A 14,496-nucleotide genomic window follows, 5' to 3' on the forward strand; every position below is an offset into this window, starting at 1 on the left:
GGTTTACATCTTGTGGTGAACCTCTATATTCACTCTTGTGAAGTCTTCTCTTGATTGTTGACTTTGACACATATACACCTACCTCCTGGGGAGTGTTCTTGATCTGGGCAACTGTTGTGAAGGGATTTTTCTTCACCAGGGAAATAATTCTTCTGTCATCCACCACAGTTGTTTTCCGTGCTCTTCCGAGTCTTTTGGTGTTGTTGAGCTCTCCGGTGCGTTCTTTCTTTTTAAGAATGTTCCAAACAGTTGATTTGGCCACACCTAATGTTTTTGCTATCTCTCTGATGGGTTTGTTTTGATTTTTCAGCCTAATGATGGCTTGCTTCACTGATAGTGGCAGTTCTTTGGATCTCATATTGAGAGTCGACAGCAACAGATTCCAAATGCAAATGTCACACCTGGAATCTACTCCAGACCTTTTACCTGCTTAATTGATGATGAAATAACGAGGGAATAGCCCACTCCTGTCCATGAAATAGCTTTTGAGTCGATTGTCCCATTACTTTTGGTCCCTTAAAAAGTGGGAGAGGCACATATAGAAACCATTGTAATTCCTACACCGTTCACCTGATTTGGATGTAAATACCCTCAAATTAAAGTGGAAAGTCTGCAGTTAAAGCACATCTTGTTTGTTTCATTTCAAATCCATTGTGGTGGTGTATAGAGCCCAAAATATGAGAATTGTGTCGATGTTCCAATATTTATGGACCTGACTGTATAACATGTGCAGAAAGAGTTAGATTTGGGTGGGTTATTTGGTTTCTGTGCAGGATACATACTGGCTGCTTTATTTTTACACTGCAATTTAGATTTCAGTTTGAACACATCCCACCCAAATCTAACTCTCTCTGCACGTTATATCTGCCCCACCTGCACTGCACATGTTTTTGCCCATTACAGAAAAGTTTTGCTGCTGCGATCAGGTCTGAATTAGGCCCACAGATCGGTGACTCAAACTAATAATATTGGTGGGTGCTCACGGCAGCAGGTTACTTACCGAGCATCCAACCTTCCTTGTGCATTTTTGTCTCAAACAGACAAGAGAGGTCGGACTGATGTAGGACTACATTGTCATGTGTGCTGCCGGGTCGGTGTGTCTCAGCCCATAGAAGGACCCCTTGAGCGTCGCACACAAGGAGGCAGTTTAGTGAGTGCAAGCCCTTCCTGTTCACATATGACAAGTCTTCTGCATTAGGGGCTTTAATGGTTATGTGTGTGCAGTCTGCAATCCCTAGCACCCCTGGAACCCCAGCCAAGCTGTAAAAGTCATCCTTAAGCCTTTGTACGGACACCTCCTCCTGCGGGAAACAAATAAACTGTGAAGCTCTTTCCACCAAAGCCTCTGTGACGTTGGTAACACAACGGCTCATAGAAGCTTGACTGATTCCAATTGTGTCACCCATGCGCGTCTGGAAAGAACCAGAGGTATAAAATCCTAGAGCTGCCATGATCTGAGTTTCGGGGCTGATTGCTCGAGAACGCTGAGTTGGTCGGGATAGGCTGCCACCTAACAGCTCAACCAAGTAGTCTATAAAAGGACGGGGAAATCCATACGTCGACACCAAGTACTCATCGGTGACATCATCCAGCCGAAATCGATCAAGTGTACGGTGTCCTCGGCCATAAAGCAGCAGGTCGCAGTCCAAGACAGTGATAGAAATAGCCATGTGTAAATCTACAAATGACTCAGCAAGAACATTACGTCCCAAGTGTCTTCCCACAATCAGTCTCTGTTACATCACTCTGGGGGCTTTCTGAAAATAAAAGATGATGGATGATACAGATATTACTAAATGAATAGCGAAATCAGAAATGACAAATGGTTATATAACTGACTCATCCCTCTTTGTCTCCTATATTTTTTTTTTAATTCAATAAGTTTTTATTGAATTTTCCAGATAGACAGACAAACCAAAACATTGAGTATATAAATATGCACTATGTGTATCCAGATAATAATCAGCGAATGTTATATGCAACAACAGACATACATGAATAAAGTTGCAAACAGCTACAAAGTTATACATAACGATTGTCGTGATTTCTTTTTATTTGTTCATACAATATTGTTACAGTAAGTGGCCAGAAATCAATGCGGGGCAGAGACACCGGTCCCCTGGTAGAGTGGAGATGATAACCACCTATCCCATATCCTGTAAATTTTATCCGGGGCTTTCCTAGAAATATAAACAAACTTTTCATGGGACACAACCGAGTTCACTAAAGGGCTCTGTGTCTCCTATATTAGTATAGCCCTCCCTTATAGATTGTAAGCTTTCACAAAGAGAGCCTTGTGTACTCTTTTCCATACCTTCTCCATCTTCTCCTCCCCCATGGCATTCTTTATGCAATCAATGACTCTGAACCCGTCAACTACACCCATAAACTGGGTTACAAATCCAACCAGTGCTGGATTTATAGCTATAGTGACTATATCTGCATAGATGTGCCATGTATATATTGTTTTCGTTCTATATGCTTGTACTGTACTTTTGTGTAGCGCTGCAGAATATATGGGTTGGGTACGGGAGACCGGTAGTTAAGATGCTTGCGGTTAAAATACCAACCCTGGCATTGCAACTGGTTTTAATTCCGACAGGTGCACCGCACTAAAGGAACCCTAATCCTATATCTCCATCCCCAAAGCCTAGCCCTAACCCTCCACTCCCGCAGCATAACCATAACCTTCCCTCCCCTCAGTCTAAACCTAACCCTCCCTTCCTGCAGCCCAACACTAACCTTCCCTCCCCTCAGTCTAAACCCAACACTCCCCTCCCGCAGCATAACCATAACCTTCCCTCCCCTCACTCTAAACCTAACCCTCCCTTCCCGCAGCCTAACCATAACCTTTCCTCCCCTCAGTCTAAACCTAACCCTCCCTTCCCGCAGCCTAACCCTAACCTTCCCTCCCCTCAGTCTAAACCTAACCTTCCCTTCCTACAGCCTAACCCTAACCTTCCCTCCCCTCAGTCTAAACCTAACCTTCCCTTCCTGCAGCCTAACCCTAATCTTCCCTCCCCTCAGTCTAAACCTAACCCTCCCTTCCTGCAGCCTAACACTAACCTTCGCTCCCCTCAGTCTAAACCTAACCCTCCCTTCCTGCAGCCTAACACTAACCTTCGCTCCCCTCAGTCTAAACCTAACTCTCCCCTCCCGCAGCATAACCATAACTTTCCTCCCCTCAGTCTAAACCTAACCCTCTCTTCCCGCAGCATAACCATAACCTTTCCTCCCCTCAGTCTAAACCTAACCCTCTCTTCCCGCAGCATAACCATAACCTTCCCTCCCCTCAGTCTAAACCTAACCCTCCCTTCCCGCAGCCTAACCATAACCTTTCCTCCCCTCAGTCTAAACCTAACCCTCCCTTCCCGCAGCATAACCATAACCTTCCCTCCCCTCAGTCTAAACCTAACCCTCCCTTCCCGCAGCATAACCATAACCTTTCCTCCCCTCAGTCTAAACCTAACCCTCCCTTCCCGCAGCCTAACCCTAACCTTCCCTCCCCTCAGTCTAAAACTAACCGTCCCTTCCTGCAGCCCAACCTTCCCTTAGTCTAAACCTAACCCTCCCCTCCCGCAGCATAACCATAACCTTCCCTCCCCTCCCCTCAGTCTAAACCTAACCCTCCCTTCCTGCAGCCTAACCCTAACCTTCCCTCCCCTCAGTCTAAACCTAACCCTCCCTTCCCGCAGCCTAACCCTAACCTTCCCTCCCCTCAGTCTAAACCTAACCCTCCCTTCCCGCAGCCTAACCCTAACCTTCCCTCCCCTCAGTCTAAACCTAACCCTCCCTTCCTGCAGCCTAACACTAACCTTCGCTCCCCTCAGTCTAAACCTAACCCTCCCTTCCTGCAGCCTAACACTAACCTTCGCTCCCCTCAGTCTAAACCTAACTCTCCCCTCCCGCAGCATAACCATAACTTTCCTCCCCTCAGTCTAAACCTAACCCTCTCTTCCCGCAGCATAACCATAACCTTTCCTCCCCTCAGTCTAAACCTAACCCTCTCTTCCCGCAGCATAACCATAACCTTCCCTCCCCTCAGTCTAAACCTAACCCTCCCTTCCCGCAGCCTAACCATAACCTTTCCTCCCCTCAGTCTAAACCTAACCCTCCCTTCCCGCAGCATAACCATAACCTTCCCTCCCCTCAGTCTAAACCTAACCCTCCCTTCCCGCAGCATAACCATAACCTTTCCTCCCCTCAGTCTAAACCTAACCCTCCCTTCCCGCAGCCTAACCCTAACCTTCCCTCCCCTCAGTCTAAAACTAACCGTCCCTTCCTGCAGCCCAACCTTCCCTTAGTCTAAACCTAACCCTCCCCTCCCGCAGCATAACCATAACCTTCCCTCCCCTCCCCTCAGTCTAAACCTAACCCTCCCTTCCTGCAGCCTAACCCTAACCTTCCCTCCCCTCAGTCTAAACCTAACCCTCCCTTCCCGCAGCCTAACCCTAACCTTCCCTCCCCTCAGTCTAAACCTAACCCTCCCTTCCCGCAGCCTAACCCTAACCTTCCCTCCCCTCAGTCTAAACCTAACCCTCCCTTCCCGCAGCCTAGCCCTAACCTTCCCTCCCCTCAGTCTAAACCTAACCCTCCCCTCCCGCAGCCTAACCCTAACCTTCCCTCCCCTCAGTCTAAACCTAACACTACCTTCCCGCAGCTTAACCCTAACCTTCCCTGGCAAACTTACATTCGGGATCCCGGTGGTCGGGAGTCCGGCATTCCGAAAGGTGTCGAGATTCCGGCACTGGCATCCTGACTACATCCGGAATATACAAATATATTATATTACTACAGTGGGGCAAAAAAATTACTTGGACAGCCACCAATTGTGCAAGTTGACCCATTTAAAAAGATGAGAGAGGTCAGTAATTTCCATCATAGGTACACTGTGAGAGACAGAATATGAGAAAAAACCCATAGGAAATCACATTGTATGATTTTTAAACAATTTATTTGTATATTCTTGCGGAAAATAAATATTTGGACACCTACCAAGCAGCGAGATTTCCGGCTCTCACAGACCTGTTACTTCTTCTTTAAGAAGCTCTTCTATCCCTCCTACGGGATGAGGATGGTAAATTAGAATGATAGTTGTTTGTTAATTACGTTGGTTGGAGATCTAGTATATAGGCATATCTTGCTTCCCTGACGCACTTTGTGTAGTGGCCGGACCCCTTTTTGGTCCCCCAAGGGACAATGCTCTTCCCACTATACAACTCTCAGTCTGTGGCTTCCTGCTGCCTCCATTCCCCTCCTCACATCATGTCAGTGCCCCTGTGAAATTATTGATTTTTTCACAGTTTATTATATAGCACAGCACATTATGTATCTCCTGATATACTCTGTGCTGCTGGGTGACCGTGCTACTTCCACTATATAACTCTCAGTGTGTGGGTTTGTGCTACCAGCATTCCCCTTCTCACATCATGTCACTGGCCCTGTCACATGCGGCCCTGTCATCACTGACATATCATGCATGTCCTGATATAGTCTGTGCTGCTGGCCCACCCCTAGGGGTGCTAGTGGTGTGTTACCCCCACAGTGTTTGTTTCCAGAGTGTAAGTCATTTGTGTAGCAAGTTTGGTATAAATTGCTCCAGTCCTTCCACAGTTATGCTGTCTGCTGACATACTCTGTGCTGCTGTCCCACCCCTAGGGGTGCTAGGGATGTCTGGCCCCCACAGTGTTTGTTCCCAGATTGTAAGGCATATGTGTACCAAGTTTGTTGTAAATTGCTGCAGGCATTCCAGAGTTATGCTGTCTGCTGAAATACTCAGTGCTGCTGTGTCACCCCTAGGGGTGCTAGAGGTGTCTAAACCCCACAGAGTTTGTTCCCATATTGTAAGTCAGATGTGTACCAAGTTTGGCGTAAATTGCTCCAGCCCTTCCACAGTTATGCTGTCTGCTGACATACTCTGTGCTGCTGTCCCACCTCTAGGGGTGCTAGGGGTGTCTGATCCCCACAGTGCTTGTTCCCAGAGTGTAAGTCATATGTGTACCAAGTTTGTTGTAAATTGCTGCAGGCATTCCAGAGTTATGCTGTCTGCTGAAATACTGAGTGCTGCTGCGTCACCCCTAGGGGTGCTAGGGGTGTCTAACCTCCACAGAGCTTGCTCCCATATTGTAAGTCAGATGTGTACCAAGTTTGGTGTAAATTGCTCCAGGCCTTCCACAGTTATGCTGTCTGCTGACATACTTTGTGCTGCTGTCCCAACCCTAGGGGTGCCTGACCCCCACAGTGTTTGTTCCCAGATTGTAAGGCATATTTGTACCAATTTCTGAGTACATTGCTCCGGCAATTCCGGAGTTATGCTGTCTCCTGATATACTCTGTGCTGCTGCCCCCCCCCCCAGGGGTGCTAGGGATTTCTAATTTTTTTAGTTGCCTCCGCCATGTTTTAATACGCTTGTATGTCAAATTTCACGATCTTCACTTGTAAACTGTGGATTTGTATAGAAATACAGACAGAAGGACAATTTTTCACTTTTATATAGTAGATAGCGAATGCATACACAGATGCATTATATTAAATATGCATTACGGGGATGACTGTGCAAGGAGCAAAGCAAAATAAAGCAAATAACTTTGCAAAATGCAGATACCCCATTCTGCTAATCTGATCTGATGATCGGCGATCCAATCAGCAGACATCGATCGGCAATCTAGCAGGGAAGATCAGCATGTTAAAAAATCCCTGACTCACTGATCCTGGTGATAATTTTTGGGGACAGCATGGTGCATGTTGGATTTCAAGGTCCACAGACCCAGTCATCAGCAAAATGGGCAATTGCCTGATACCAGATTTATGGGTCGCCCCATTACTTGTTTTTTTGTTTGTTTTGCGCTCAATTCACAATCAGTTCCAACAACAGTTGTTCCGTAACTCGGTCATCAGGGCATGCAAACAGTCCAGGTTTTAAGGATACCCCTGAGTCTGCACAAGTAGCTCATTCATTTTGATAAAACCATCTGTGCTCAAACAAGGATATCTTTAAAAACCTGGACTGTTATAGGCCCTACACACATGCCGATATTCTGAAAGATATGAACGATCTCGTTCATAAATGAACGAGAACTCGTTCATATCTTTCAGTGTGGAGACTCCAGCGATGAACGATGCGCGGCCCCGCGCTCGTTCATCGCTGATCTCCCGTCGGCTGTGCATGCAGGCCAATATGGACGATCTCGTCCATATTTGCCTGCACTTCAATGCAGCCGGGTGACGGGGGGAGTGAAGAAACTTCACTCCCCCCGTCACTGCCCCCCCCGCCGCCGGGTTGCTCGTCGGCCGTATCGGCCGTCGGGCACCTCGGCGGCGCATCGCCGAGTGTGTAGGGCCCCTTAGAGTGCCTTGAGGACCGAGTTAAGAGGTACATTTACTAAGCGATAAGAGCAAAGAAGTGAGCCAGTGGAGAAGTTTCCCCATCAACCAATCAGCAGCTGTGTATAATTTTATAGTATGCAAATGATAGATGTTACTTCAGTGCTGATTGGTTGCCATGGGCACTTCTCCACTGGCTCACTTCTCCGCTCTTATCACTGCTTAGTAAATGTACCCCTTAGGTACCTACCAGGGCCGTTTCTACAGGCGTGCGAGCCGTGCATTTGCACGGGGCGCCCGCCGCGGCTCCTGCTGGGGGCTGCTGCCTTCAAACTCCTGCCTCCCCCCGCCCCTCCATTTTACTCCGCTCGCTGGGCGGAGTATTACAGTCTGACGCAATTACGTAGTGACGTCATGACGTCACACGCCGGGGATTTAACTGGTAAAGGTAGACGCCGCAGAGGAGCGGGTGGGCGCCTTTTCATAAGTGACCAGTGCGGCACTTACTTAGGCACCAGGTCAGAGCGGCTCAGGCTAACGGAGTGGAGGCCCTGCGGAGGAGTCACTCACTGCAGCTGGAGGCAGCTTTTCAAGGGGTGCGTGCGGCGGCGGTGTTAGGGGAGGAGGACCGTGACGGACAGGCCGCAGCACTCACACCGTGACCCACTGACCGGACCGCGCAGTGAGTATTCTGCAGCCAGCCCAGCAGTCTCTCACAGTCACAATCAGACTGCTGGCTTTTTGTGGTAATTTTCTTGATGTAGTTAATGTAGGCTGTAGATGGAGCCTGCGATTCCCCCCCCCCCCCCCCCCCTTTGTGTGTGTGTGTGTGTGTGAGAGAGGGGCTCCGCGGAAACATGGAATCCTATAATTCAACTTTATGTTTTAAATGGTGCCAATGTGTGTGTTTATTTTGCAGGGTGGGGTAGTTATTCATGTCATGCCTGCTATTTTACCTCCCCTCCCTTCCTCCCTTCCCTTTTTTTTTTTGTTAATTAAAGGGTGGTGTGCAAAGGAGCCTATAATGTCACCTTACTTTATTTAAAAATGGGGACACTTGCCTGCCGCACTGTGTAAAATGGGAACTCTTGCCTGCCGCACTGTGTAAAATGGGAACTCTTGCCTACCGCACTGTGTAAAATGGGGAGTCTTGCCTGCCGCACTGTGTAAAATGGGGAGTCTTGCCTGCCGCAATGTGTAAAATGGGGAGTCTTGCCTGCCGCAATGTGTAAAATGGGGAGTCTTGCCTGCCGCAATGTGTAAAATGGGGAGTCTTGCCTGCCGCAATGTGTAAAATGGGGAGTCTTGCCTGCCGCAATGTGTAAAATGGGGAGTCTTGCCTGCCGCAATGTGTAAAATGGGGAGTCTTGCCTGCCGCAATGTGTAAAATGGGGAGTCTTGCCTGCCGCAATGTGTAAAATGGGGAGTCTTGCCTGCCGCAATGCGTAAAATGGGGAGTCTTGCCTGCCGCAATGTGTAAAATGGGGAGTCTTGCCTGCCGCAATGTGTAAAATGGGGACTCTTGCCTGCCGCACTGTGTAAAATGGGGACTCTTGCCTGCCGCACTGTGTAAAATGGGGACTCTTGCCTGCCGTAATGTGTAAAATGGGGACTCTTGCCTGCCGTGCTGTATGAAATGGGGACTCTTGCCTGCCGTAATGTGTGAAAAGGGGGACGCTGTCTGCCGTGCTGTATGAAATGGGGACTCTTGCCTGCCGTAATGTGTGAAAAGGGGGACGCTGTCTGCCGTACTGTGTAAAATGGGGACTCTTGCCTGCCGTAATGTGTAAAATGGGGAGCCTTGCCTGCCGTAATGTATAAAATGGGGAGTCTTGCCTGCCGTGCTGTATGAAATGGGGACTCTTGCCTGCCGTAATGTGTGAAAAGGGGGACGCTGTCTGCCGTACTGTGTAAAATGGGGACTCTTGCCTGCCGTAATGTGTAAAATGGGGACTCTTGCCTGCCGTACTTTGTAAAATGGGGACTCTTGCTTGCCGTAATGTGTAAAATGGGGACTCTTGCCTGCCGTAATGTGTAAAATGGGGACACTTGCCTGCCGTAATGTGCTAAATGGGGACACTTGCCTGCCGTAATGTGCTAAATGGGGACACTTGCCTGCCGTAATGTGCTAAATGGGGACACTTGCCTGCCGTAATGTGCTAAATGGGGACACTTGCCTGCCGTAATGTGTAAAATGGGGAGTCTTGCCTGCCGTACTGTGTAAAATGGGGAGTCTTGCCTGCCGTAATGTGTAAAATGGGGACACTTGCCTGCCGTACTGTTTAAAATGGGGACTCTTGCCTGCCGCATTGTGTAAAATGGGGACACTTGCCTGTCGCACTGTGTAAAATGGGGACTCTTGCCTGCAGCACTGTGTAAAATGGGGACTTTTTATTTACTTTTTTTCCCCCAGACGAGGCCATGACCATTCTAATGAGACCACGCCCATTTTAATAAGGCTTTTTTACGGTCAATGGGGGGGGGGGGGGGCGCATTTTGAAATCTCGCACTGGGAGCCAAATTGGCTAGAAACAGCCCTGGTACCTACACAAATAAACAGCTCACACTGAGAACATTGTTAGCAGGCAGCAGAGCCGGCCATAGGTATAGGCAAACTAGGCAATTGCCTAGGGCATTTGATATGCCTAGGGGCATCAGCAGCTTCTGCTGATTAAAATGATATGCGGCATGCCTATATTCTGTGTGTAGCATTTCATATGCAGATACAGCCACAGTCTCACACAGTATATAGGCATGCTGCATATCATTTTAGTCAGCAGAAGCTGCTTGTGCATCCTAGCCACATAGCAATGCAAATAGGATGCATTTTCATTAAAAAAAAAAAGGTGCCCGACGTTAGCATTGAGGCAAGATTTCTGAGGACACATCTGTATCCAAGCAGAAGCAGAGGTCACGGTGTTAGTGGTAGTGTGAGTGCTGTGTGCATGTGAGTGGGTTGGTTGTGCAGTAGTGTTCGGAATATGTGTAAGGAGCATTATGTGTGTCATGTAAAAATGCATTAATAATGTGCAACATATGTGTAAGGGGCACTATGTGTGTCATTATGTGTATAAGGGCATTAATAATGTGCGGCATATGTGCAACAGGGTACTACTGTATGTGTGTCATTATGTGTATGGGGCACTAATAATGTGCAGCAAATGTGTAGGGGGGACTATGTGTGTCATTATGTGTATAAGGGCATTAATAATGTGCGCCATATGTGTAAGGGACATTATGTGTAAAAGGGCATTAATAAAGGTTGTCATAATGTGTAAGGCGCATTATGTTTATAAGGACATTAATAATGTGTCTCATATGTGTAAGGGGCATTACTATGTGGAATTATGTGTATAAATGCATTACTAATGTGGGCATTATGTGTATAAGGTGCTCTACTATGTGGTGTTGCGTATAGAAAGGGCACTACTGGGTCGTCTAATTTGAATAAAGCGCAATAGGGTGTGGTGTAATGTGCATAAGGAGCAATTCAGTGTGATGTAATGTGAATAAGGGGCTCTACTGTGAGGAGTAATGTTTAAGGTAAAGTGATACTACTGTGGGATGTAATATGAATTATGGACACTATCGCATGATCAAATGTGAATAAAGTTGCAGTACTGTGTGGCGTAATTGGAATTGGGGTTACTATTGTGTGGCCATGCCCTTGCCAGTAAAAACACACCTCTTTTTGGGCTGTGCGCCAAATGTGCGAACTGTTCCTATTTAAAATATAGGGGGTACAAACACCAAAACAAGGACTGCTATGGGTGAGGGGTGATGGTGCTGGGAAAGAGGTGCAAGGTCAGAGGCGGAACCAGCGGTTGTGCTAGGGGGCACCAGCCAAAATCTTGCCTAGGGCATCATACTGGTTAGGGCCGGCTCTGGCAGGCAGGGTAGATAATGCACACATTTAATAAGCTAGAGGTATGCAACTTGCAGCTAACGTAGAACTACAAGTTCCAGCACACCATCTCCCAGAATACATCGTATTATAGCATGCATACATTGGCAGACACGCATTATATGCAGGTAGATACTTACACACAGAGAACGTCCACAGAGTGACGGTGACGGTGACACCGGCTGCCTGGGTGTACACACCCTCAGCTTCAGTCCGCCACCAGTCTGACGATTCGGGTCGGCAGATTCCGCTTGACTCTGACAATACCCCGCTGTGATACACCGTTCTCCTCCCGGGTATGTAGTTACGGCCACGGTCGGGCGGTGTTACCGGGCTGCGGTATTATATCGGGGTGCCGGGTGTGTGCCGAGCTGTGCGGAATCTGCTGCTGCCGAATCACAGCTGACTTTACCGGGCAGGAGACAGCAAAACACAAACAGTAATGGCAGCCATGGTGGGGACTGTGCGGGGGACGTGAGACGCATAGGCCGAGTAGCTGGGGCTCCTGATAGGACCGAACTCGGGATTTGCCCACTCAGGACAGGCAAAGGGCGGCAGGAGTAGTAGTGGAATGAACAGAGGTGAGCCGCCCCAATTACCCTGACCTAATTTCTGTGTATACATAAGGGGATCCTATCCTGCCCCTGCTTTCCCAGCTTATATCCATGCATCAGACTCCGGGGCTGGCTGGAGGCACTGGTGTCACAGGACCTCAGGGTGCTGCAGCTGGGAAATGACGGGGAGCAGGCAGGAGTCAGACTGCCCCCTCCATCTCACCCCCCAGTACTGCACCCTCCATTTTTGCCTTGCAGGTCCCCCCCCCATCTCCTGTATACTGTCTTGATCCAAATATTGCCCATGTCTTGTTTGCAGTAGTTCATTTTTTTATGTACAGTGTTCAGAATGTTCAACTTACCCATCTGTTCTCTACAGGCTGCTGTGACTTCTGCTATAATGCACCTTATCCGCTCACTTCTGTGGCTGTCACTGCACTAACACAGCCAGGTGCTTCTTCATGAAGTGTCAACAATTCTGGAGTTGTGTTATCACTGGCAGATTAATATAGCCAGCCAGGAGTTCCTACAGTATGCACATTCAGCTTTGACCATTGGGTATCAGGTGAAGCCTCTCTTGTTTCGCAAGTCCTTTCATAGATCTATACAGGGTAATGTGGACTTGCTAAATTGCGGAATGCCTTCTTTTCCATAGACATTTTTGGGAATGGTCCCCATAGATGTTTATGGGAATGGAGGTAAGCAGGGAAGCACCGGTGTTTAGCACTTATTAACCTTGAGGAAAGCCTTTTCTTTGCTAAGCATGCAGGATATGGTATTTTTTTTTTTTTACCTTTAAATAGACTCCTCTAAGTCACAGTGTTAAGCTTTTTTTGCCACAGAGAATTATCAGCCCAATGCACCATAGACCTGCACCTCTATAGGGGGGTAATTCAGAGTTGATCGCAGCAGCAAATTTGTATAGCAGTTGGGCAAAACCATGTGCACTGCAGGTGGAGCAGATGTAACATGTGCAGAGAGAGTTAGATTTGGCTGGGGTGTGTTCAAACTGAAAACTAAATTGTAGTGTAAAAATGAAGCAGCCAGTATTTACCCTGCACAGAAATAATATAACCCACCAAAATCTAACTCTCTCTGCACATGTTCTAACTACCACACCTGCAGTGCACATGGATTTGCCCAACTGCTAACAAATTTGCTGCTACAATCACGTCTGAATTACCCCCTAGGTACCCACTGCTCCCATCATTCGGGCGATGGAGGAGGAGAATTGCTGAGGCAGGACGCTGTGCTTTACATATGTCCTATTACATGATACAACTTCTGTGTACTAACAATTCTCAGTATCTGCTCCTGTGCACAAGTTGTTACAGAACATCCAGTAAAATTATACTACAAGTATGTTTCACATTGTAATATTCTCTATATCGAATGAGCTTTCTGACTAGAGTTTATTATAGATGCAGCACACATCGGCGGCCAGCAGCTCCCAAACCCATTACCTCTTCACAACAGCGCAGATCTACTGAAAATCAATGAGTACCATCTATACAGCAGGAATCGCTGATGCCTTTGCTGGCTATGTTAAAGATACATTTTGTCATTGACAGGCGACTCTTAATCCGTAGAATGACTTCCCGTTGTTAAAGGGACATATGTATGCTATTGGGGGAGGTAAATTACATGAATCATTAACTAATTTTGAACTTTAGTACCATGGTTGTTGGCCTGCTTTTGATACCGCAGATAAAGGGCAGATGCATCGTTGTGGATGGGTCATGCGATTTTTAGCACTGTAGCCGAGCACACGCACCTTCAGGCTATACAGAGTCGTAGGTATACTGATCCGTGTGTACATAGGGGTCTGATTTCAAACTCATCGCTTGCACCAGGTGTAGGGCTGGTGCACATATTTGCTGATCATGATGGTGTCTGTAAGAACAAGCGTATCAGTAAGGGTTGCCAGGTGACATAGGTGCATACAGTGTAATTGCAGCCAATATTAATCTGCCCCAGAATTTACATTGGAGAAACACTACATTGCCAAGCTCCAAAGCAAAACATTTTTGTGGAGGAGGGGCTATCAGGTGATGCAATCAGTATTGCCGTCACCGCTGAGCCAGGGAGGGGGGGGGGAGATGGGTAACCCTGTGTATGCTGTGAGATGGTAATTGGTGCAGGCAGTAGCAGAACTAATGCAGACTCTGCAGTGACAGTAGTAGCACCACTGACTCTATATTGTGTTCTTTCTAGCACCCTGCCTGGGGTGTTGCTCTCTGCTTTGGTGCCTCTAGAACACTTTGGTCTGTATTGCAGTGCCGAGATAGACCAGAGTGTGCTAGAACCACCAGAGTAGAGAGCGACACCGCAAGCAGGAAAGAGGAACAGCACGGGTTTTTAGAGTTGCTGAGTGCTAGAATGAACACTACTATACATATGAGCACTTAATTTCATCTCAATATTTATGGGCTCCACCTATACACCTACTGTGTGACTAATTCTACATCAGTTTCTGTTTCGTCTTAACTGACACTGCATTGATTAAGGAAGAATGCCTCACAGGATAGTTTGCCAAGAGACACCTACTGCTTATAAGCAGAACTATGCTGGTGAGAAAACAGCCATTTTTATAAAATTCTGTGCTGTTAAATTGAATAAAAATATTTCCATAACCTATGGGGTTGATGTCTTTAGCAGCGGAGAAATGGACCGTTAGAGATGTTGCCCATAGCGACCAGTAAGCTTCTCTACCTA

At 47.4% G+C, this 14,496-nt stretch overlaps 2 protein-coding genes across 8 annotated transcripts in view; one reads left to right on the plus strand and one right to left on the minus strand.

The window, feature by feature from the left end:
• Positions 1-12,253, minus strand: part of HARBI1 (harbinger transposase derived 1) — a 31,514-nt gene extending 19,261 nt beyond the window's left edge. The window contains exons 1-4 of one of the 5 annotated variants that reach the window (XM_063944532.1): positions 11,368-11,509; positions 4,996-5,061; positions 4,691-4,759; positions 1,001-1,757 (exon numbers count right to left, since the gene is read on the minus strand). In XM_063944532.1, coding sequence (XP_063800602.1) covers positions 1,001-1,670 — 670 coding nt within the window. In that variant the 5' untranslated portion in view covers positions 1,671-1,757; positions 4,691-4,759; positions 4,996-5,061; positions 11,368-11,509. Of the gene's footprint in view, positions 1-1,000; positions 1,758-4,690; positions 4,760-4,995; positions 5,062-11,367; positions 11,510-12,143 lie in introns of those variants that run through there. The other 4 variants (XM_063944533.1, XM_063944535.1, XM_063944536.1 and 1 more) reach the window with 4 other exon arrangements.
• Positions 11,718-14,496, plus strand: part of ATG13 (autophagy related 13) — a 74,114-nt gene continuing 71,335 nt past the window's right edge. For all 3 annotated transcript variants that reach the window (XM_063944529.1, XM_063944530.1, XM_063944531.1), the window contains exon 1: positions 11,718-11,808. The gene's annotated coding sequence lies outside the window, so the exon portion shown is untranslated. The remainder of the gene's footprint in view (positions 11,809-14,496) is intronic.

Source organism: Pseudophryne corroboree, chromosome 11 (assembly GCF_028390025.1).
Source record: "Pseudophryne corroboree isolate aPseCor3 chromosome 11, aPseCor3.hap2, whole genome shotgun sequence".
Taxonomy (NCBI): domain Eukaryota; kingdom Metazoa; phylum Chordata; class Amphibia; order Anura; family Myobatrachidae; genus Pseudophryne; species Pseudophryne corroboree.